The sequence below is a fragment of the Tupaia chinensis genome, unplaced genomic scaffold (genome assembly GCF_000334495.1).
Source record: "Tupaia chinensis unplaced genomic scaffold, TupChi_1.0 Scaffold000086_1, whole genome shotgun sequence".
Taxonomy (NCBI): domain Eukaryota; kingdom Metazoa; phylum Chordata; class Mammalia; order Scandentia; family Tupaiidae; genus Tupaia; species Tupaia belangeri.
The window spans coordinates 1,492,604-1,515,446 of NW_006159548.1; the positions used below are offsets into that span (position 1 = coordinate 1,492,604).

Here is a 22,843-nt window from a genome sequence, read left to right on the forward strand (position 1 = left end):
CTTTCCCTTTTTTCTAGGATTGTATTAAAACTCTAGTGTGATTATGATTATCATTGCCATTGTTTGAACCTAAGCTATTTCAGGCTTTGTGCTAGAAGCTTTGTATATATTATCTCTAAAGTGATATATTGTCATCAACCTCACTTTACTGAGGAAGAAGTTAAATGTAGAAGATAACTCTGGTTTCTCAGCAACTCTTGTGTGGGTTAAGATGCTAAAGGAAAAGAAAACGTCAGGGCACAGGTGTTTTTAGTGGCTGGTCAGTATTGGTAAAATATTTGCTTTTAACATCAGAGAACATTTGGCTTTTGAAGAAATTTAGTTCCTGTGTTGTATGTCTGCTCAGCCCCTCCTGCTCCTTCACTCCCTCTATGTACGTATTCAACAAGTGCTCAGTGTTCTGCTTTTTAAGTTTTTACAACTCTGTTTCACCATTCAGTCCCCACTGATATTTTCCTGATTCAGACCTTTAGAATATCTCTCTTATTTATTTAACACCCTTATGGAGGAGCCCATTATCTACTCAGCATTGTGTACGAAAGCTTTGAAATTTCACCTCACATACTCTTAGGTGCTCTATGAGGTGGACATCTATTGTCCTGTTATACAGACGAGGGAACTCAGTTTAAAGAAGTGAAGTAAACCACCCAAGGCCCCACAGCTAGCAAATGGAAAAACTGAGATTTGCTTACAGCTGTCTGATTCTAAAGCTCATCCTCTTCTTGTCTATTTGAATTTTGAAAATATATTGAATTTTATTTTTTTCTTACTTTTTTCTATTCCATCACTATATATCTTTACAACATAGAAATGATTTTTCTCAGCATGAATACACTGTATGTTAGTCTAGTCAAGGATATTACCATACACATTGACATCAACAGATAATTTTCCATTTTTGTGTCCATTGAATGGCTTGCCTTTTATTTTTTTCTTCCCCCTTGATTCCCTCTATCCCACTCCTCCCCCCGCCCCCATTTCCCACTCTCATCAAATACTGTCTTTGGTATCCACAGTTGCTTTCCATGCTTTTATACCTTCCGGTCCTTCAGTTTCTGCCATAGGGTACAGAGATTCAGTAGGTATTCAGTGGGGACATACAATGCCTCTTTTTCATAGTCTGATTTACATCACTTAGCATTAAATCCTCATGTTTGTCCACTTTCTATCTGAATTTAAAACAATTGGGTAACAATTACTGAGCCTAGCTTGGTGAAAACTGGTCTCTGAAGATAGATAGTCTTTGTTTAGAAGTGTTGCTCTGCCTTTTCTAATTTCCTGATTTTAGTCTTTTTTAAAAAAATTATTTAAATTTATTTATTATTATTATTTTTTAATTTGAACAAAAAGAGAAAGAGGGAGAGATAAAGAAAGAGGGAAAGTGAAAAAGCAAACCTCTGGGACCAGGACTTGGACCATGGTTGGCCATGTGGGAGTCCAGCACCTAACTACCACACTAACTGTGGCCCCTTAGTTAAGTTTTATCACCTCTAAATCTCACTTTCCTCATGGGTTGTTAAGAGTAATAATAATACCTTATTTATAACAATGTAGTGAGAATTTATAAGGTGATGCATGCAAAAGTTTTTAGGCTAGTGTCTGGCCAGTGATCCTGGATTTAAAAACATGGGTTATCTTTATTATCATTACTATTAATAATTTGAAAATTATTATTTAGGGCTTTTGTGCCTCTTGGTAACAATGGTGCTTTTAGGATTCATTTTTTAAAAGAGGTTTTTGACTTAGGAAGAGTGTGCTCACTGAAAAGAGACAGAGACAGTGACAGAGAAAGTGAGAAATCACCCCCAGGGGGATGGCCACAATGTAGTCCCTTCTTCTTCATTCTCCTCTTGGGATTTTGGCCATTCACATACACAGGCCTAGCATAAGTTCCAAGTCACCAGGTCTAGGACTCAAACCATGGTCGGCCATGTAGAAGTCCAGTGACGTAACTGCTACACTATCTGCTGGCCCCTAGAATTCATTCTTACCAAGGTGAAACACAGGGTTTTTTTTTTAATTTTGATTTTTTTAGGTTTTTGCCATAGGTCATGTGTGCTCTTGGAGAGAAACAGAGAGATACAGTGAAAAGGAAAGTGAGAAATCAACTCCCTGTGGGGATGGCCATGCCACAGTCCCAGGCTTATACATACACACATGCCTGGCGTGATTTTTCAAGCTGCTGAGTCCGGAGCTCGAACATGTGGTAGTCCAGTACCTTAACCACCATGCCTCCTGCTGGCAACAAAATACACATTCTTAAATCAGAAAGGAACTGGGAATGTTCAACTGTTCTTAAAGCAGGACTCTAACAAAATGTGAGAGGTCTTCAAAGAGTTCATGGAAAGTGTTTCTTATTAAAAAAAAAAACCTGTGCATGGATTTAAAATTTTTTTGCATCAGAATAAGCTTGTACTTTCATTTTATTTTTTCACAAACTTTTTGAAGTACCCCTGTAGCACTGATAAATCTTGAACAAAATTAGGACTTTCATGCACTTTGACAGGGGTTAAAAAAATGGTCATAAGTATAGCTCTTTGCTTCTTACCAGAGACCTTCCCAAGGTTTGCTACCATTAGAGGCATCTTTTGTGGGGACCAGCAGTTGGCATAATGGCTATGTCGCTGGACTCCCATGTAGTCGACTGCAGATGGAGTCCCAGACTCGGTGGCTTAAACTCATGCAGGGTGCATGTGTGTGCGTGCCCAAGATCCCGAGAGGAGAATGGAGTAGAAGGGATTGCGGCATGACCATCCCCCCTGGGGGGTGATTTCTCGCTTTCTGTCTCTCTGTCTCTTTGTGTCTTTCTGGCGAGCACACGTGCCCTAAAAAACAAAAAAAAAAAAAAAAAAAAAAAAAAAAGAAAAGAAAAAAGAAGCAGCATCTTTGTGGAGCTCTCATTGTCCTCACTTGGTTTTATGCAGCGTATAAAGACACCACAGTGCAGGTATGATCACATGAACTTCGTGTACCCAACAAACGTTTATTGAACACTTACAGTAAGCCTATGACTTTACAAGGTAACTAGGGAAACAAAGTTGAATAATATGTGATTTCTTTTTATAGGGTACTTTAGAACCCTCTTTAAAGTACCTGTCATCTACTAAAAGTCATAGGCAAGTTAATCATGAAGGCCTTGCGATAACTTTAATTACCAGGGTCAGGAGAGGGAAAAGGTGGTGGTAGGGAGTGCAGTTAGGGTCAAGCTTCCCCATCTGGAAGTACTGGCTAGAGTTTGGAGTCATAATTGGAATTTTACATCTAAAGGGTAGAGTAGGGAGGGCACAGCATGTAGGAAGATAATATTTCCCATTTTATAGATTAATGATATTTCAAATCTATGGCATAAAAAAAAAAACTATGGCATGTGACTTGTGCTGACATACAGTAGAGTTCCTGACACAATGAGTAAAGAGGAAATGAACTTCAAAAAAAAATTACTTCATTCAGGAGCACCTTGAGAAGGTTCTTGTGAGTTTTTTTTTTTTTTTTTTTTAAATCTTTGCCCAAGTGCTGTTCTCTTTAAATACTCTCCATTCTCTCAGACCCATTTTATTTTATGCAGTTAAGTACTATTAAATACTTTAAAATGTGCTCATTCAAATTTTTAAAGATTCTCTGGGTAGAGCCTAAACCATTGTAGATGTTTAATACTGGTTTGCTCTATAGAAGGCTCAGAGATTTCAGGACAGTAGCTTCTAAGCTTTAGGCACAAAAGTTTATTCATCAGACAAAAGGATTTCACATTGTCTTGAATTGGACAGAGCATTAAAAGTTAAAGTATCTGAATTCAAGTCCTGGCCTGGCCATTTAGCTGTGAGTTTAGTGATGTCCCTAAAATTTTTTGAACCTTAGTTCCCCTCTTCTGAAAAAAGGTGTAATAATACATTTCTCATAAGTTTGCAGTAAGAATTCAAGTAAAATAGTGTATATAAAAGTATTTTTAAAACTGTAAGTAGTTATATGCATAGAAAATTCTTTTTTTTTTTTTTCTTTTTCAGGTTTTTGCCATAGGACACGTGTGCTTGCTGAAGAGCAACAGAGAGAGATAATGACAGGGAAAATGAGAAATCATCCCCCTGGGGTGAGGGCCACACAGTAATTCCTTTTCCTCCACTCTCCTGTCAGGATTTTGGGCATGTATGCACACATGACCAGCATGATTTTCAAGCTTCTGGTCCAAGACTTGAACAATAGTCGGCCATGTGGTAGTTGAGCACTTTAACCACCATGTCACCTGCTGGCTCCAACACATGTTTTTCTTTTTATAAATGATATGAGACATAAGAAAATATGACTTAGAGGGTTTTTCAAAAATTTTTAAAATATATTTTCTTGCTATTTGGCATATGCACTTGCTGGAGAGACAGAAAGCAAGAAATCACCCCTCCAGGGAGGATGGTCACACTGCAATTCCTTATCCACTCTCTTCTTGGGATTTTGGGCATACACGTACACACACCCAGTATGAGTTTTAAGCCGCCAGGTCCAAGACTCAAACGGTGGTCTACAACATGAAAGTCCAACAACATAACCATTATGTCATCTGCTGGTCCTGACTTAGAGATTTTGACAAGTTGATTTTTAAAGTAGGTCAGTACTGGAAATTTTATCCTGTTTAGGAAGGAAGAACTAATGGATTGTACTTAATGTTATATTTAATTTTATAGCCATTTGTAAGTGTGCTGCTTTGAAGAATAATTTGCATTAAGGGTGGTGAGATTTCTATATTTGTAAGGAATAACTGGAAAATCAATTTTTTTACCCTCAGGGAACCATTTCCATTTTGAAGTTTTGTTTTTGTTTTAATGGGATAAATGAAATAGGAAAATGTTCAAGAAGTGAAAATGTGGCCACAGAGCTTTTGGCATGTCCTCTAACTTAATGACTGTCTGCACTCTTTCATATTGTATTTATTCTGAAATTCTCAGGTCACATCATAAATATTAAGTATAAATAACATTATAGATGATTGTCTAAATTTTGGATAATGAGGGCTATCATGCAATATCTCTTTCTAGGCTTTTTTACCATTGGACTAATGATACAGAAGTATAGTCATTGGAAATATTCTTCTAAATCCCAACTTGAAGATAACTCAAAGGACAAGCTGAGCTTGTATTAACAACAAAGCAAAATGTGTTTCTGTTGGGTTGTCAGAAATGTCATGATACCTTTTTGCATAGAAAAATCTAGAAAAATACATCACGACTTTTCCAACAACCCAATCCAATAGTAATTTTTCCAGTAGTTTTCACTATCACATAAAAATAAAAAAAGTCTTGTCCCAAAATTATAAAGAATACCTTTATTTAATAGCAAAGTGTTAAGAAAACTTTTTAGTGTACTTTTAGAATAAAAAGCAATACCTGATCAAGCTCAGAAAATGAAAATTTTTATCTTTTTCCTTTGTCTGCTATTTCCTAATTTGACAACAAGGAATGGAGATGTAGGAGTGGAATGTTGGGGTGTGTTTAAGATGGTGTTTGTCCAGGCTATTCAGGAACACTCAAACCCTGTCTTCAGCCCAGTACTCTCTCTAGAAGATCCCTAGGGGGAAATGTGTGCATAGAGAAATGAAGGCTACCGAACCAGTTATTATGGGCTGAGGCTTTGTCTTCAAACCCAAAGCAGAACCCTGTGAACCAAGCAAAGCCTTCTGCCTCATCTTGGTAGCAGTAAAGAACCTAGAAACTAAACAGGCTCATTGTGTCCTAGGCCTGCTCTTTGTACATAGAATCTAGACCTGAATCGTGGATCTTCCTTCTGTATTACAAAGACTAGATAGAGCCTTTATGTATAACTATCCCAGTACTGGGACAGAGCTGGTTTGAACATACCTGTATAATTGTCATTGAGCTAATGAAATAGAACACATATATATGTATCTGTGTATGTTGTGTTTGTGTATATACATTTATAGATTTAGATAATTGAATTTTAGTCTATCTTCTCTTGTAATATGTGTAGTTAAGACCATGATGCTAAACTGTTTAGCTGTATTCCACAAGTTTTGATATGTCACATTTTTATATTATGAATGAAATTGACTTTGACTAGCAAACAATATATATTTTCATCTCTAGGACAACTATTTTGTTTTTAGAATAGATTCTTTGAGCCTGTAGGTGATGTGGTGGTTAAGGAACCAGACTCCCAGATGACTGACCATGGTTCGAGTCTTGGACCTGGCAGCTTGCTTTCTCTGGTGAGCCTAAGTGCCTTATAGCAAAAATTTAAAAATAATAATAAATAAAATTAAATAATTGTTTACAACAAAAAAGAATAGATTCTATTGACATCTGCCATCTCATAATCAATATTTGTAAAAGATTATTAAGTTCTTTCAATTTTATTTCTCTATGTACATAGTCTACCTAGAGATCCCACTCTACTGCTAATACACATACATGTATCGTATAATTACAATATGCAATATGTAGGTTTCCTTTTAAGGTTGTTATTTCTAATTTCTGGATTTTTTTTTTTCTTCCTGAGTTCCAGTTATTCATCTTGCCTCCTAGTATTACTGGTGATTTCTGATGAAATGTTAGATACAATGCATAGGTAGTAGAGATAATTTTGATATCTGTGTGATATTATCTTTCTTCAGAGGTTATTTATATTGCTTTTGGCTAACATTTATGCTACAGGAAGGCCTCCTTAGTACTCAATCTGAAATTGAGTTGATCTGGTTTCTATCTTTATGTAATTCATTATATACACAACTCCAGACCTACAACCATTCACACAGAATCTAAGTCCTGGGGCCAGCATGTGGTGGCGTAGTTAAGGTGCTAGACTCCCACATGGTTGACTGTGGTTCCAGTCCTTGACCTGGCACCTTGACAGTCACGCTGGTATGTGTGCATGTGTGCCCAAAATCCTGAGCGGAAAATAGAGAAGAAAGGATTGTCGTGTGGCCATCCCCACCCCAGGGAGTGTTTTCTCTTTCCTGTCTCACTGTATCTCTACAACAAGCACATGCACCCTATGGCAAAAACCTTGGAATAAAAAAGGACCTAAGTCCTATGATTCATAGGCTCAGAGATATCTGTTATGATGGAGAAATATAGTTATGTCTATGAAATAAACTCTGAATCTGCTTATCCAATGGGCCACTTGGATGAAGATGTCAAGTCTCTTTTTTTCTATCCATTGCCTTATTGCAAGAGAAAACAGTTAAATTGCTTTTTGTCTTCAAGGTATTATATCCATTCCATTAGAAAAAAAGTCCCGTTGAATTTGTCAAACTCTAAGCTATCTAATTGGCCAGTTTTCCTGAGGTGTGAAGGCAGAAACATGGTAAGTTGAGAGAATGGATTTTCCCTATCTCAATAGTTAATACCAATGTTTGCACATAGTAAGTGAATAAATTCATACACAGATAGTGTAAATAATGTACTGAGATGCTGTTTGACCTAAACTCTCCCTTATACTTTTGAGTTCTTTGAATCTTAACCTTTTACAGCATGTCATTATTCTCTAACACTGTGTCTTGGACACTTCTCAAAAGCTAGACTCTGTGAGATGCAAATATAGTGTGACCATATAATGTCTCTTTTAATCCAAGATACTTTTGAGAACAAAAGGAGATACTACTTATAATTATACCAGGGTCTTGGAGTAAATTGGGCCTTCATGAGAAAACCAATAGTATGGTGAGCCTGCTTTACTGCTGATATACTTATCTTCTTCACTGGAGGGACATGGTACTAGGGTGACCTATGATCATCTTTAGCCTACCAGATGAGTTTGTTTGGGAAAGAATTAGAGCTAGCAATTCTCAAAGAGAATGGTAGTGGGAGTTGGGGAGAAATTAGTAGGAACAAAAGAAAATAAACTATAATGAATAAAAGAAGAGAAGAAAGAACATCAGGAATAAACTTTTTGCCCTGGAAAACAGGTAGATGTTAGCATGTAGACATGAGGCAGGGGAAATTGAGAGTAAATAGAGATTAGAAAATTTAAATCATTCTTGTGGAGAGGAAAAGAGAATGTATAAAATGAGGGAGTAGTGGATACAAGCTTTCTAGAAATAATGAGTAAGTATACTCAAGTTTAGATAATTTTTAAAAAGTTTATGTCTTTTGTTCATCATAAAGCATATGTACACATGAGAGACAAAAAGAGACATAGACAGACTGACACCTTCCACAGGGTCTTATCATGCCATGATCCCCCCTTCCTCTGCACCTTGACCCCCCATCCCCTTCCCCTGACCCCATTTCTCTGGCCCTCCAGCTCATCTTTGGATCTTTGGGCAAGTGTGCATGCACCTGGCATGTTTTCAAGATGTCCCAGGATTTAAACCCATGGTTGGCCATGTAGCTTCCAGTGCTACAGTTCAGGTCACTACTGACTACACTGCTAAGCTGGGCCTAGATGATTTTTAAGTATCATGTATAATGAGAACATTAAATAGCCTGCAGGATAACATTGTAATACATCAGATACAAAGGACAAAATGTGAGCGTTCCTGATTATAAATAACACATTAACTTTGATGCAGTGATTTTAACATGTGCTAATAATGGCAGGAAAAGGAGGCAGAAGTTAAATAGCTGACTAATGACTGAAGAATACGTAATAGCTTGGACCTACTTGCTGGGGATTGCTGTAGATCTAAGGGAATGATAAGGAAGCTAAGACAGTGTGATGTGAATTGGATGGTTATTACCCTTGAGTAGCAGTTACATCACTGTGGGTATCCTATGTAAAACTTAGAATACTAACTGTTTTCAATGAGAGGGTAGGTGAATCTGACACCTGAGAAGACCGTGAAGATTGCTGCTTTTATTTATCTGTTTATGATGCGTATCACTTATGTCCAAATAGTTTTCCCATCATCAAACAAAGCTATCATCCCAAGTATGCTATCTTTTTATAATTAGTCCCCTTACTCTGCTCTACAGTCTCTAGTTTCTTGACATATTAATACTGTGATTATTGCATTGTTAGAAAAGCATTCAGAAAGTAAGAAGGGTTAAGAAATAAGAGTAAACATTTATGGTAGAGGGCAAGCTGTAAATTTCTAAGTATTAAAGCAAGGGTGAGATGAAGGCAATTAAGGAGAAAAAGAAAGAAGCAAAACATTTAAGGGACACAGAAATAGAAAATTATCTGATGATGATAACGTGTATGTTAAAATCATTAACTGGACTGACATACAGTGCATTCATGGTGGGAAAATTCATTTTTCAAGCTGTCATGATATACAGTAATTGAATATATTAAAAAAATAAATTCAAGCAAAAAAAAATGTATTAAGGCCAGACCGTTAACCTGAAAAAAGAATACAGGCTAGTTAAAAGGAACCTGAGACCAGCCAGTGGCATGGTGGTTAAGGTGGTTGGATCTCTCATGGCTGTTTGTGCAGTTTGTGTCCTGGACCAACTGGCCAAAGAACATGCTGGGTATGCCTGTGGGCATGCTCAAAATCTGGAGAGGAGAAATGGAAGAGAAGGGATTATAGTGTGACTGTCTCCCTTAGCAGAGGGAATACTTTCTCTCTCCAGTGAGCACATGTACCCTTTAGCAAATAAAAAAAAAAAAAAAGAATCTGAAAAGTACACATCTGGGTTCACAGAGCTGGTGTTATAATTTGGTAAAGACAAAAAAGGTCACGAAGTTGCTGAGCTGGCCAAAGAATCTTTTAATGACTGTAGCTCCATGAGGCAGTCATTTGAAATCCATTTCTCTGAAATCAAGGTTGGCTAAAGGAATTTTTTTTTTTTTTTTTTTTCACTGTGTGTGTTCTTGTAGATGACCCGGCATAAAATCCGGGCTGGGTATCCCTTGGAGAAACAACTAATGATCTATAAGAAAGGAATGTCAAACTTTATCTTGGAATTCAATCCAGATGAGTTTATTGGGTGATTTTCAACCTGACTTGAAAGCCCTACATTCTGTTCTTGTTTTCATTATCTTTTATTGCTCTTTGTAATTTCTGGGTCTATTCTTTACTTTTTTTGTTTAATCTTTACATTTTTTTTTCTCTGTATTATATTACTATCCACAATTTATTATGTAAGCCCAGACTTGGTTTTCATATTTCAGTCATTCCTTTTTTTCTTTAACAGATATTACTGGGGTACTTGAAAAAGATAACATTGTGAATTAGTGTTTAATGAGCCAAAATTATTAGAGGAATTTTATACTTGGACTCAAAGAAGAGACTTCCTTGAACTCTGTTAGGTATGATGGTTGCATTCTGTGACTCCCCATTGCATTGTGTGTTTTATATGGTATTTACGATTTTTCTTTCACTACAGCTATTTCTAGATTTACTTCTTCACTGGACTGTAAACTTCAGGAGAGTGGGGTCTGTTTGTTCTCTTCAATGTATACTACCAGGCCTTGGACACTTTAGGCACCCATAGAGTTTGAAAGAATTAAGTGGAGTTGAGAGAGGAGTTAGATGGACAATGAGAAAACTTTGGTTCAAAGCAACATTTTCTAATGTGATTTCATATCATACATGCCTTATTTATCTCCTACTGAGAGATAAAGCATTCCTAGGCATATAAGCATATTAAAAGTAGCAAGAAAGTCTATAGTATACAAAATTAATTTTATTTTACCTGGTGTTCCTCAAGTCTCTTGATAAATGCACTTTTGTCTCTGGGCTCTGCAGTGGACAGAAATATACCTTAAATTAATGCAAGCCTGTCCAGCCCATGGTATGGTGGTTAAGACAGCTGGATCCCACATGGCTGATTGGTTCAAGTCCTGGACCCAGAAGCTTGAGAAACATGCTGAGTGTGTGTGCATATGTGCCCAAAATCTTAAGAGGAGGGAAAGATGGAGAAGGGATTGCAGCATGGGAAGGAGTGCTTTTTCTCTCTCCTTCTCTCTACCCCTCTCCAGTGAGCACTTGTGCCCTCTGGCAAAAGTAAAAAAAAAAAAAAAAAATCTACTTCCAAAAGGGAATTGTATGGCTCTGGTAATTGGGGACGAATTCTTGGTTAGTTCACAGAATAGAGATGTTGCAGGGTGTCAGGGATTGGGATTAGGGGTTTAGCAATCTCTGTCTTCAATCTGTTTTCCTCTCCTGTTTTTGTTGGTTCCATTTTGTATGCTCACTTGATTCCCTCATTGAGTGGAGGATTCTGGGATATAACCTTTCAGCATAGTGGGAAACAATCTCACATGCATAGGAAAACATTGCTTTTTTTACACATCTAAATACTGATTTTTTTCAAAAGGGTGTGGGCCATGCATTCATCCTTTGGACTGGTCTCTCTTGTCAGGGGAGGATTTACTAAGATGAGTCATATCTGGGCCTTTTGTCCATTAATGTGGCCTGGATGGGATGGGAGAACTTCCTACTTTCAGAAGAGAGTTAGAAAAGTGTATTGGGAACAGCAGAAATAATAGCACTATTCATTCATTCAACAAATATTTATTAATGTCTTTCTTATTGGGCACACTTTTGGTACCAGGGACACCACACTGAACAGAATAGATGGATATTCCTATGTCCAGAGAAATTACATTTCCAGGGGAGAGACTGATAATAAAAAATATAAATGAAACTTAAGATACGTTTAACTGCAGTAAGGATAAGGGAGACAAAAATTGAGCAGAAAAGAGTTAAAGGGAAAGCCTCTCTGATGAGAGGTGACTTTTAAATAAAGATCTACAGGGAATGAGGGAAGTAGCTGTGCAGATATTTCATTCAGAGGGAACAGGCATGGAGAACTGAGGTGAGTGTGCCTGACGTGTCTGGGAGGTGGTGGAAGCTTGAGTGGTGGACACAGAGTAGACTAGGAAAGAGAAGTAGGAAATAAGGTCAGCAGCTAGATAATGCTAGAGTTTGTGAATTGTCATTGTGGGGAAGAACTTGGCTTTACTCTTAGTGAACTCAGCAGCTAACGGGGTTTTGAGTAGAGGAGTGACATGATCTGACTATTGATTTGCCTATTTTGGCTGCTTTGGTGAATACACTGAACAAGGAGGGAAGAGATTGTTCAGCCAGGAGGCCATTGCCATAATCCAGGAGTGAGGTGACTGTGACTTGGATCAGAGTGGTGACCATGAAGGTGCTGAGAGATGGCCAGATTCTGAGTAGAGTTTACTTTAGCTCCAACAACATTTGCTGCGTGAATGGATGTCGGGTTTGAGAGAAAGAGTGGAGTCAAAGATGAAAGCAAGGATTTTGGCCTGAGCAATGGGAGAATGGAGTTGCCATTAACCACACAGGAAATACTGTATCTGCATCAGGAAGAGCCGGTTTGGGGAGACCATCAGAGCTCAGTTTCGACCTGTGAAGTTTGAAATGTGTGTTAGTTATCTAAGTGGACATATTGTGGGTCTGGAGTTCAGTAAAGGTCCAGGCTGAAGATGTGAATTTGTGAGACATCAACATATAGATGGTACTTCCAGACATAATCCTTGAGGAGATTACCCAGGCAGTGTGTGTAGATGGAAAAGAGTCATGCAGGAACTGAATTCTTAGTTACCTCAGGCATTACACATTTTAATTTTAGGATAGCTATTGGTGTCTTTAGAGCACTGGTATTCTGCAAACATAGTTTGAGATATGTTAATCTAGAACATGCTCTTCAGAGCATTTATCAGTAAAATAGAGTTTATATTTCCTTTGGCCTTTGAAATAGGCCCCTAATTTTCCAGTATTTCAGATTTCTAGTCAATCACTAGTAAATCACTTTGTACAAGTACGTAAATGACTGTTGAATATCCTTCATGTATTGTGAGTTGGGTAGTTGCTGTGACAGATTCAGACATAATTAAGTTCTAGATGGAGCATTGAAAACCTCTCTAACTTTTCAGGGAATTTAATGATATTTTAGTCTGGCTTTTAGTGCCACAGAGTCTGTTCCTTCAGTTCCTAATATTTATCAAAGGAAGTGGACTGAGAGGGTAGAAAGTCTTGGACTGAGCACTAAAAGATATGTAAAAAAAGTAGTAAATGAAGGGACTAGGTGGTGGCGCAGTGTAAATATGGTGCATTGTGAACACATGTGGCAGGGTTCCCTGTGAACACACGTGGCAGGGTTCTGAATGTGCATGTAGAGACCTCCCTAAGTCACACCAGGTACCTGTGTGCCTATGATCTGGGGGCTGACTGAGCTGGCAGTGGATCATGGTATCAAGATCCTATTGGGAATGTTGTCTCTCTGTTTCTTTCTCTCACTCACAGAAAAAATAAATTGTATGACTATAAAAAAGGAGGCAGAAATGAGGAAAGGACAAGGATTGATAAGAAAGGTGAGAATTTAAGTAATAAAATAGAAGGGAATCATGGTCCAATTTCCTATCTAACTGGAGCAAGGAGTCTGCAAGAGGAAACCAGAGTAAAAATTAGTTTAGTATGGACTTTATGTTCTGTGTTGACAATGGGGACTCTTTGGAAAGACATTGAGGAAGATTATTTTAGCAATGTTATTTTTGCATGGGGAGGACTCTTGCCCACAACCCAAACTATACTCTGTGTTATAGAGAATAAATCATTACTGTACCTTTCTTAGTGATAATAACAGATAACTTCATATTGTTAGACCCTTCTCACAGCTTTTCTTTCTTTCTTTTCTTTTCTTTTTTTTTTGGAGAGGTTTTTGCTATAGGGTGCGTGCGCTCGCCAGAAAGACAGAGACAGAGAGACAGAAAGTGAGAAATCACCCACCAGGGGAGATGGCCATGCTGCAATCCCTTCTCCTCCTTTCTCCTCTCAGGATCTTGGGCACGCACACACATGTGCCTGGTGTGAATTTAAGCCCCCAGGTCCGGGATTTGAACCGTGGTTGACTACATGGGAGTCCAGTGACATGGCCATTACGCTAACTGCTGGTCCCAGCTTTTCTTTTCATATCTGTAAAATGAACTTTTTAATATTAACATTTCTTGGAAGACTACTAGTAAAAACTTTGGAAAATTCCTTGTTGCTTAGAAATGGATATATTTCTACCATCTAAGACTGTTTACCTTGTCTTTTCTTTTCTTTGTCTACTTTCTTTCTAGTTTCCACTAAATTCTTAGCTCTAATGAACTTGCTTTTTGTTTCATTGCTTTCTTTTTACACAAAGAATCAAACTAGAGAGAAATGCTATGAAAATGCTGCTGAGAGTGATGGAGCCTTATTGGCGAATTCTCATGTCATTTGCTTTCTCTAATTAAGCACTCTTAAGTGGAAGCTGAAAATAAAATGTTGGCATAACCTTTTTATTAATGGGGGAAAAACTAGGTCATGCATGCCACTTCCTATCTCAACAATAATCCGTAGCAGAAAGCGTCAAGTTCATTGGTACATTTGACTTGAGGAGAGAAACATTTGTATTGACTTTTCTTTTGTATGGTCTTGAAAAAATTTTTATCTCCATTCTTTCATGATTATTGAAGTATTTTCCTTGACTTATATGAAAGAATAACACCTCCAAGATAAGCTTTCAAATTGACTTCAGGAAAATTACTTTATGCTTTACCTTCTCTTCCCACCCTCACAAGTCTCCCTCCTCCTCCTTATCATCCACTCACTTGCATTTCACTGCAAAACTTCTACGTCCTCACAAGCCCTTACTGTTACCCTCCCTCCAGATCTCCCAAATCACCCATGTTTGCCCCCATATAGTCTGCATTGTTTGGTCAGAATTGTTCATCTATGAATTCATCTGTGTTCCAATGAAAAGCTAACCCCTGTAGCAGTGATGTAGATATTGTCCCTTCCCAGTAAGATTGCTTCAGCTGCTTTTGCAGTTACCCCCTAGCTCTCCTGCAGCATTAGTGTGGCTCTATTAGATTATTGTCATTCTTGTTCCAAAGTGTTGTAATATCTCCCATTAAAAATTAAAATTCCTATTCTACGCCGTCCTCTACTAACCTCCCATTGCTCAGCTCTTCCTGGTAGTGACCTTTGTCAAAATAATTGCTTTTACTCCCTGTCTCCACTTCTTCACCTCTCATTCTTTACTTGGTACTCTAGTATCCATGGTAACAGCTTTGTCAAAATCCCCTAGGTAGAGAAAATGAAGTCAGGATGGTTTAATCTGAGTCCCTCACTTCCTATCTTACTGTGTTTGAAGGCCGCAAGGTAAACAACTTATATTATTAGTTGTATTGCACTTTTACACTTGTTATATAATTATGGCTTTGCTATTTTACACTACTGCATGTAACACACATGTGCATATGCAACAGTTTTGTTTTGGCAATGGGCCACTATCATCTCCAGCCCCTTTAAGAGAAAGGGAATACCAGGCCTGGTTCAGCTAGCTAGCTAGACCTGCTCAGCTTATTCAGCACTGGTGACCTTGTCTTTGCCCATCCTTGATTCAGCTCAGTTTAGCTCCATGCTGTGAGCTCCAAGAGGAAGGGAGCACTTGGTGAGAGCTCTTCATTTGGGTTATAAGCTCTAAGGGGTAGGGAACAGGTGGCATAGTGGTTAAGGCACTGAACTCCCACATGGCTGACCATGGTTAGAGTCTCGGACCCAGAGGCTTGAAACTCTTGCCAGGCACATGTGTGTGTGTACCCAAAATCCCAGGAGGAGAAAAGAGGAGGTGGTGTTGTGGCATGGCCATCCCTCCGGGAGGTGATTTCTCACTTTATCTCTCTCTGTCTATCTGGTGAGTGCATGCACTTTCTAGCAAAAATCTCTCTCTCTCTAAAATATATATACAAGAGCTCCAAGAGGGAGGAAGCACATTGTGAGTGCTACTAGAGCTCTGCAAGCTCACTGAACTCAGCCAATAAACAACATAGTATCAATGACATATGTCTTTCCAACTCCCTGCATCTCTATTTGACCCAACGTTTGGAGGAAGAAAGAACCTCTCAAAACACCCCAGCATCTCCATCTTGCCGGATTTGTTGATCTGCTTTGAGCTCTTATCTTGAACTTCTAGCAGCCTGTGACTCATTACTGCTTCCTTTCTTCCCCTGCTTGTTGGTGAAGTCCTGGTTTTACCCTTCTTTTCACAATCTTCTTTGCCTGTATCATCTCCTATTTGTACAATATAAAAGATAGAATGACCCGGCATTTAGTTCTTAGCCCTCTTTATCTGTATTCATACCCTTCTGTCATCTGTCTGTTGCCTTGAATACTATTCATGTATTCCTCTTTGACATTTTCACTTGGACTTTTGGTAGACAACTCCCACCTAAAGCTTCCAGAACTTCTTTTTAAAAAAATTAATTTCAAATTATTTATTTATATTCATTCATTGTACATCATTACAGTATACAAAATGAGATTTTTCCATCCCAAATACACTGTATATTGGCCTAATCAAGGATACTGCCATATGTGTTATCATCAACAAATAATTTTCCATTTCTTGTTTCTTATGTTTTTCACTTCTCCCCCCTGTCTAGATTCCCTATCTCTTACCTCTGTCATTTCCCACCCCTTCTCCCACATTGTCTCTGGTTTTTATAGTTGCTTTCCATGCCCCCCCTTTTTTCAAATTTTATTGATTCACTAAGATCTTATTTAACCTAAATACTTTCAATAGCAAGCACAGCTGATATATACATATCCATGAACACATGTCTGACTTTAGGCATAAACCTCACTGAGTAGAATGAAGATACGATAAAGTACACCGGGATGGGGCTAGATAGCTTACTACAGTCATTAAATAGCTATTTTTAATGCATTTTTAATTTCAAGAATAACAGTTTTAGCTTAAAAGATCAAAATAAAAAAAATGTTAAGAGAAATTTGCTTAAGGCTTAAAGCCAGGAGAAAGGTTAGGATTCAGTTCAAACAGTAGGTAGATGAACCTATCAACAGTTTAAGAGAAGACAATAATCCTTAAATCTGGACAACAAAGCATAGAAGAAAAACAGTAATGTTTTAGTCAAACGTTGTAAAAATTCTATTTTACCAGTTCATCCTCCTGAAATTAATCTCTCTCTTTTATTGAATTTACAGTGTTACTGTGGTCTGATCTTTCTGTTTAAATCCTGGAAGTTAACATGTAAAGTTATTGTTGATCTTTCTGGACTTGTCTCTATCATTAAGTTGGCCATTATTTTGGTTACTTTTTGTATTTTAATTTCTGTGTGTCTGACTTTAGTTTTCCTGGTAAAGCACTTTCTTTAGCACTTCTTGGAAAGCTGGCCTGGTGTTAGTAAATTCTTTCAGGTTTTGTTTACCTGAGAATGTTTTTGTTTTTCCTTCCCATATGAAGGGTAATCTTGTGAGATATAGTATTATTGGTTGAAATTGTTTTTCACTTAACGCTTTGAATACATTTTCCCATTCTTTACTTGCTTGCATTGATTCCAATGAGAGGTCTGATGTTAGCCTGATAGGATATCTTTTGAAAGTAACTTGACATTTCTCTCTTGCCAATTTAATATCTTGTCTTTGTCTGTGGTTTTGCTCAATATGACTTTGATGTGCCTTTGAGAAGATCTTAAAATATGAAATGCTTCACGAATTTGCGTGGCATCCTTGCACAGTAGCCATGCTAATCTTCTCTGTATCGTTCTGATTTTAGTAAATGTGCTGCTGAAGCGAACACAGTCTTCTAGGATTTCTTTCCGTGGCCTTCAATTTTCTACCACCTGGTCTTTCCACTACCTGTACGACTTCATATTCTGCTATTTCTTTCCTTCACTCCTCCCCCTCCTACCACACTTGACTTTTCACTGTTCCTCTAATTGCCAAGTTCCTTCCTGATTCAAAGGCTTTGCATTTGCTATTCTTTTTACCTGCAGTGGTCTTTGGACAGATCTTTGCATGGCTTTTACCCTTGCACTGATGTCAAATAAATATTTTTTGAGAGACCTTTCCCTGACCATCATGTCTGATATAATACCCTGTTACTTGTTAGTACTTATCATGACTTCAGATCATATTTTTAACTCTCCCTTGTGGGAATATGAGCTTAAGGAGTGCAAATAGTTTGTCTACTCCTGTATCCATAAGGCTTAGATTATTACCTGGCTCATGGTATAGTTTCATCAAATTTTGATGAACTGAATAAATAAGAGAATAGAATTGTACCATATATTGTTTTATATGTTTAATCCATGGTGCATATAAATGTTTCTTATAATATTAGGTTGTTGGGAAAGTTATGATGTATTTTTCTACTGCAAAAATGTGTCATGACTTTTCCAACAGCCCAATAGAATGATCAAGCATAATATAATGATGGCTAGGTAGGACATACTGTGTGTGAATCCATACAAAGGGATTTTCCATGAGTGACACATGGCTGTCTCTTTTTGTTCTCCTCTCTGGAGATAAATTGTGTTCCTTGCCTCTTCCCATGCAGCTGAAGAATAAGTTCATGAAAAAATTGCCACGTGATGCAGAAGCGTCTAACGTACTCGTTGGGGAGGTTGACTTCCTGGACACTCCTTTCATCGCCTTTGTGCGGCTACAGCAGGCTGTCATGCTGGGAGCGCTGACTGAGGTCCCTGTGCCCACAAGGTAAGCTGCTTTCTGGCCCCTTGGGGTCTGCAGTGTGTTTTTATGGAAAGCACCCTCTCAGGCTAGAGAATCAGTAAAGAAAGGTATATTCGGTGCAAGCAAGGGTTAATTTGAAGTAATGGCTAAGTCTGACTTTTATGCTCTCATATTACTTAGCACTCATATAGTAATAATAATAGTAATTATAAAAAAAAATCTGTATAATGTACTGTTGGGTTGTTGGAAAGGTCATGACGTATTTTTCTACATTTTTCTATGCAAAACTACATCATGACTTTTCAGATGATCTAATATTTCATCTAATGGGCTGTTCTATTTAATCCTTACACTAATATGTTAAAGTATAAACCATGGGTGTTCAGATTTTACAGATGAAGAAACTGAGTCTGATAAGTAACTTGTCCAAGGTCACACAGTTGATAAATGATTCAGAGATCACAGATGCTTTCATTTAGCTTGTGTTTTATTGGAAAATTGATAGTGGGTTTATATGACTATGCATACATATATGTATATACACATATATGTAAAAATAGTTAAGCTGCGCACTTAAATTTGCATATTACTCTCATGTATGTGATGCCACATGTGTTTTATTTTGAAGGAAGCATAGTACTGTATCACACTTGTGTAATGATTATACTGCATGGGACCGCAGAGTCATCCTCTACATCTCCCTCTGAAATTGAGCTAATAGTTAAGAAGCTTGATTCATGGAGTGCAATTAGTTGAATAGAAGTTAATGCTTCACTTAAACCTTTGCTGAAGAAGAATTTTAAGAGAAGCTTGTCATCTTCAGGTTGACATAAAAACATTGTCATATATGCAGGACCTTATTTGGGGGTGTGCTTTCTGTGGGTCCCAGGAGAAGAGAAGATGACTTTTTTTCTCCTTTGGGTTTCCCCAAGTGACAGGAAAGGTTACGAATCCTTCTTAGGGAATCTCAGATGCTTTGAGCATGATTTATTTCACTGAAAAGAGGTTTATTTTGATCCCAGTTAGGAAAACTAGGAGAAAATTTCCATATAGCCTCCCAATTCATAGATTACAAGCCGTTCTTCCTGATTATATTGTGTTTTTTTTTTTTATTTTTTACTCATTTTTGTATTTCTTAGACATTTAAAATAGCACTAACACATAGGGCAGTTATTGGACAAATAGCAGTGGAAAGGAGGTGATCATAGTTTATTCAGTTAATGGGAATGGTCATGATTTGTGTCTTCTGTAACTTAGATTTTTGCTTGAAAACATTCCAGCAGAGCCTTGCAGTTCTATCTGAGCGATCACCTGGTGAACAGCTGACTCAGATTGTGGCTGAGGGCCAGAGTGGTACCCCTATGGCTTTATTTATGTCTCTTTGGACTAACTTTACTGGGACTTGAGGGAAAAAAAATTCCAAGAAGTATGAGACAAAATTGCTTTTGCCTTTTTATTTTTATGACCATTTTTCTTTCGAAGCTACAAATAAAAACTTTTTAAAAAGGCTTTTTATTTAACCATAATACTCATGCATCCAGTAGCAAATCATGAGCATTTTTGTGCCCCTCTTATCACCTGCTCCCTTCTGGCTTGTTCTCTTTTTGTCTTCCATTTGGGAAGGAAGTGTTAATCGAGAGGTGAAATACAGCATCATTTGAATTAACAAAAGGAGCCAAGCAATTCAAGGGGATGTAATTTAATAATATCATAAAACTATTTCAGGACAATCATTTGAACAATATATCCTTGCATGTTAACATATTTCCAGGAAATAGTTCTATCCATTTGCTGTCCTCTGAACCAGTGCAAGCCATAATCACTAAGTAGGGAGTCTCATTAGCTTTTTGGTGTGTGTGAGTAATGCTGGGCCATTTACAATGGCTGCATCCTGTGAAATCCAATAAAGGAAATCCCACAAGGAATGTGGTAGTTGTCTTGAAGGGCTGTGTCTGTCTGCATTTTAAATGTGCTTTTATGTTTTTACTCTACAGAGAGACCTGAAAAGTCTGTATTGGTGCACATATTTTATTTTTTAAAAATTATTTATTTAATTTTAGTTATCTTTATTATTAGTATTACTTTGTAATTTGCTACAGGGCATGTGTGCTCATCAGGGAGCAACAGAGAGAGAGAAGGAAAGTGAGAAAGCATGGTAGGTCCAGACTCAAACCATGGTCAGCCAAGTGGGAGTCCAACATTTTAACCACCATGCCACCTGCTGGCTCCAAATGCACATCTTCTTATAGTTATTATTCCTTTTAAAGGTGGAGAGAAGTTATGCTATTAGTATTATTATTATTTGCTAGAAGGTATGTGTGCTTGCCAGAGATAGAGAGAAAGAGAGGGACCCCCCCATGGGCGATGGTTGTGCTGCCATCCTCTCTCCTCCATTTCTCTCTTTTTTCTGGATTTTGGGCATGCACACTCATGCACCTGGCATTTTGTTATTGTTTTAGAATTATTTATTTAATTTTATTTATTATGATTATATTTTAGTTTTCTATAGGGCACATGTACTCACTAGAGAGGGAGAGAGGGAAAGTAAGAAAATAAGTTATCAGGTCCAGACTTGACCTGTGGTCAGCCATGTGAGAGTCCAGCACCTTCAACACCATGCCCTCTGCTGGCTCCACCTAGCATGTTATTTAAGCTACCATTTCCAGGACTTGAACCCCATAATTAGCCATGTGGGATCCAGCTACCGTAACCTCCATACCACTGCCTGGCTTGCTATTGTTACTTTTTCTAATAAATATGAGGTTGTTGGGAAAGTCACGATGCGTTTTTCCCATGTGAAAACATGTGATGACTTTCCTGACAATCCTATAATATCACTGCTGTCGACCTTTGGAGAAATGCGGCCCTAGGGGCCCTTTTCTTGTGTAGAGTTTGCCAGTTTCTCTGTGAACTTTGTTACTTACTTGGTTGCTCTGTTTGAGCCCCTCCCCCCCCATCAGCTGGGCCACTGTCAACAAGACGAAAATCTGTCTACATGGGTCCCTTCTTACGGCTCACGTGAAAGCAAATAAACTCTTTTCTTTGATATCTGGTGACTTGATAGGTTATATTTATGATTTTCCTAGCATCTTGCAGGTACTTTGCTTGCTGTCATCTTATATCCTTCCACGGAGGCTACCACTCACACATATTTATGAGCTATAGAGGGGATAAATATTCTTATTACCATTTTACAGTTGATATTTGGAAGCAAAGAGAAGATTCATTCTCAGTGCTGGAAATAGAACTGCAGATTTCTGATTCTGAAGCCAGACTTTTAAGGAGAGCTGCAGGAGATGTCCAGGATGAATGGGAATACAATGTTTTCGAATTCTTCCATGAAGAATAATAAAAGCCCTTGATGAGTTTGTCCTTTTCTGATCTTGATTTTCACATCTAAGGCAAATGGCTATTCAGTAGGCCCAAGCCCCCTAGGAAATTAGAATGTTTTCCCTTTTCATATTATTGTAAGTTGATATATATTTTATAAGTAATTATTTGCTTAAAAGAAGTAGTTTGTGTTTAATTGTCAAAACTATTTTTAAGAAGTAACTATTAGAAGGACCAGCAGTTAGCGTAATGACTATGTCTCTGGACTCCCATGTAGTCGACTGAGGTTCGAGTCCCAGACCTGGTGACTTAAACTCATGCCGGGCATGTGTGTGTGCATGGCCAAGATCCCAAGTGGAGAATGGAGGAGAAGGGATTGCGGTGTGGCCATTCCCCCTGGGGGATGATTTCTCGCTTCCTGTCTCTCTCTCTCTGTCTTTCTGGCGAGTGCACGTGCTCTATAGCATAAACCTCTCCAAGAAAAAAAGAGTAACTATTAGAGGAATTGAGATGTAGGTCTCTCTAGTTCAGTTCTGTTGTATCCATAAATCTAGTTGGTAGCTGCTGTTTGCTGCATGTATGCTGGCTAGTTATGGTGGGTTTGTGGTCTTTGTGAATTTATACTTTAGCCACATTTTCCAAAGCCACTTAGTATAAATAATGGAGCATTTGATTCACTGTTGTTTTAGAAGGGAGTAAAGGGTTGGTGCATGGTGAGTTTATTCTAGAAATAGCTCTGATGTTTCAGGAAGGAGGGGGGTGCACAGCCTTTCTGAAAAGATTGAGTGGTTTAGGAAGGCTGGCTCTTTTTCTGATATTATGCACTGTTTCTGCCTATAATTATTTTGTGAATATGAGTATAGGCCATTGGTTCCGGACATGGATCATCTGGTACTTTTTGTTGTGGAAAATGCTCACAGCATTCTCCCCAGGCATAATGAGTTATATGAAAAAAGCTCTCGAAAGTAGGAAAAGGCCTCATGAAGACTCTTGAGACAACTAGGCACTATTAAAAATTCTAACTCTGACTTATTTCTGGTTATGAGTAAATTAAAAAAAAAAAAAAACCTCAGTTAACATACTTTTTTTTTTTTTTTCCCAAACTGTCAAAATTGGGTGTGCCCTTCCCAC

General features: G+C 37.9%; 1 protein-coding gene and 1 non-coding gene across 4 annotated transcripts in view; one reads left to right on the forward strand and one right to left on the reverse strand.

Moving 5' to 3' along the window:
- SLC4A4 (solute carrier family 4 member 4) overlaps positions 1-22,843 on the forward strand; it is a 493,683-nt gene that overhangs the window by 324,707 nt on the left and 146,133 nt on the right. For all 3 annotated transcript variants that reach the window (XM_006142902.2, XM_014585732.2, XM_027769728.1), the window contains one exon: positions 18,249-18,406. In XM_006142902.2, the coding sequence (XP_006142964.2) occupies positions 18,249-18,406 (158 nt within the window). The remainder of the gene's footprint in view (positions 1-18,248; positions 18,407-22,843) is intronic.
- Positions 17,383-17,489, reverse strand: LOC114006804 (U6 spliceosomal RNA). The gene has a single exon (XR_003548482.1). It is a non-coding gene; the product is annotated as a U6 spliceosomal RNA (small nuclear RNA).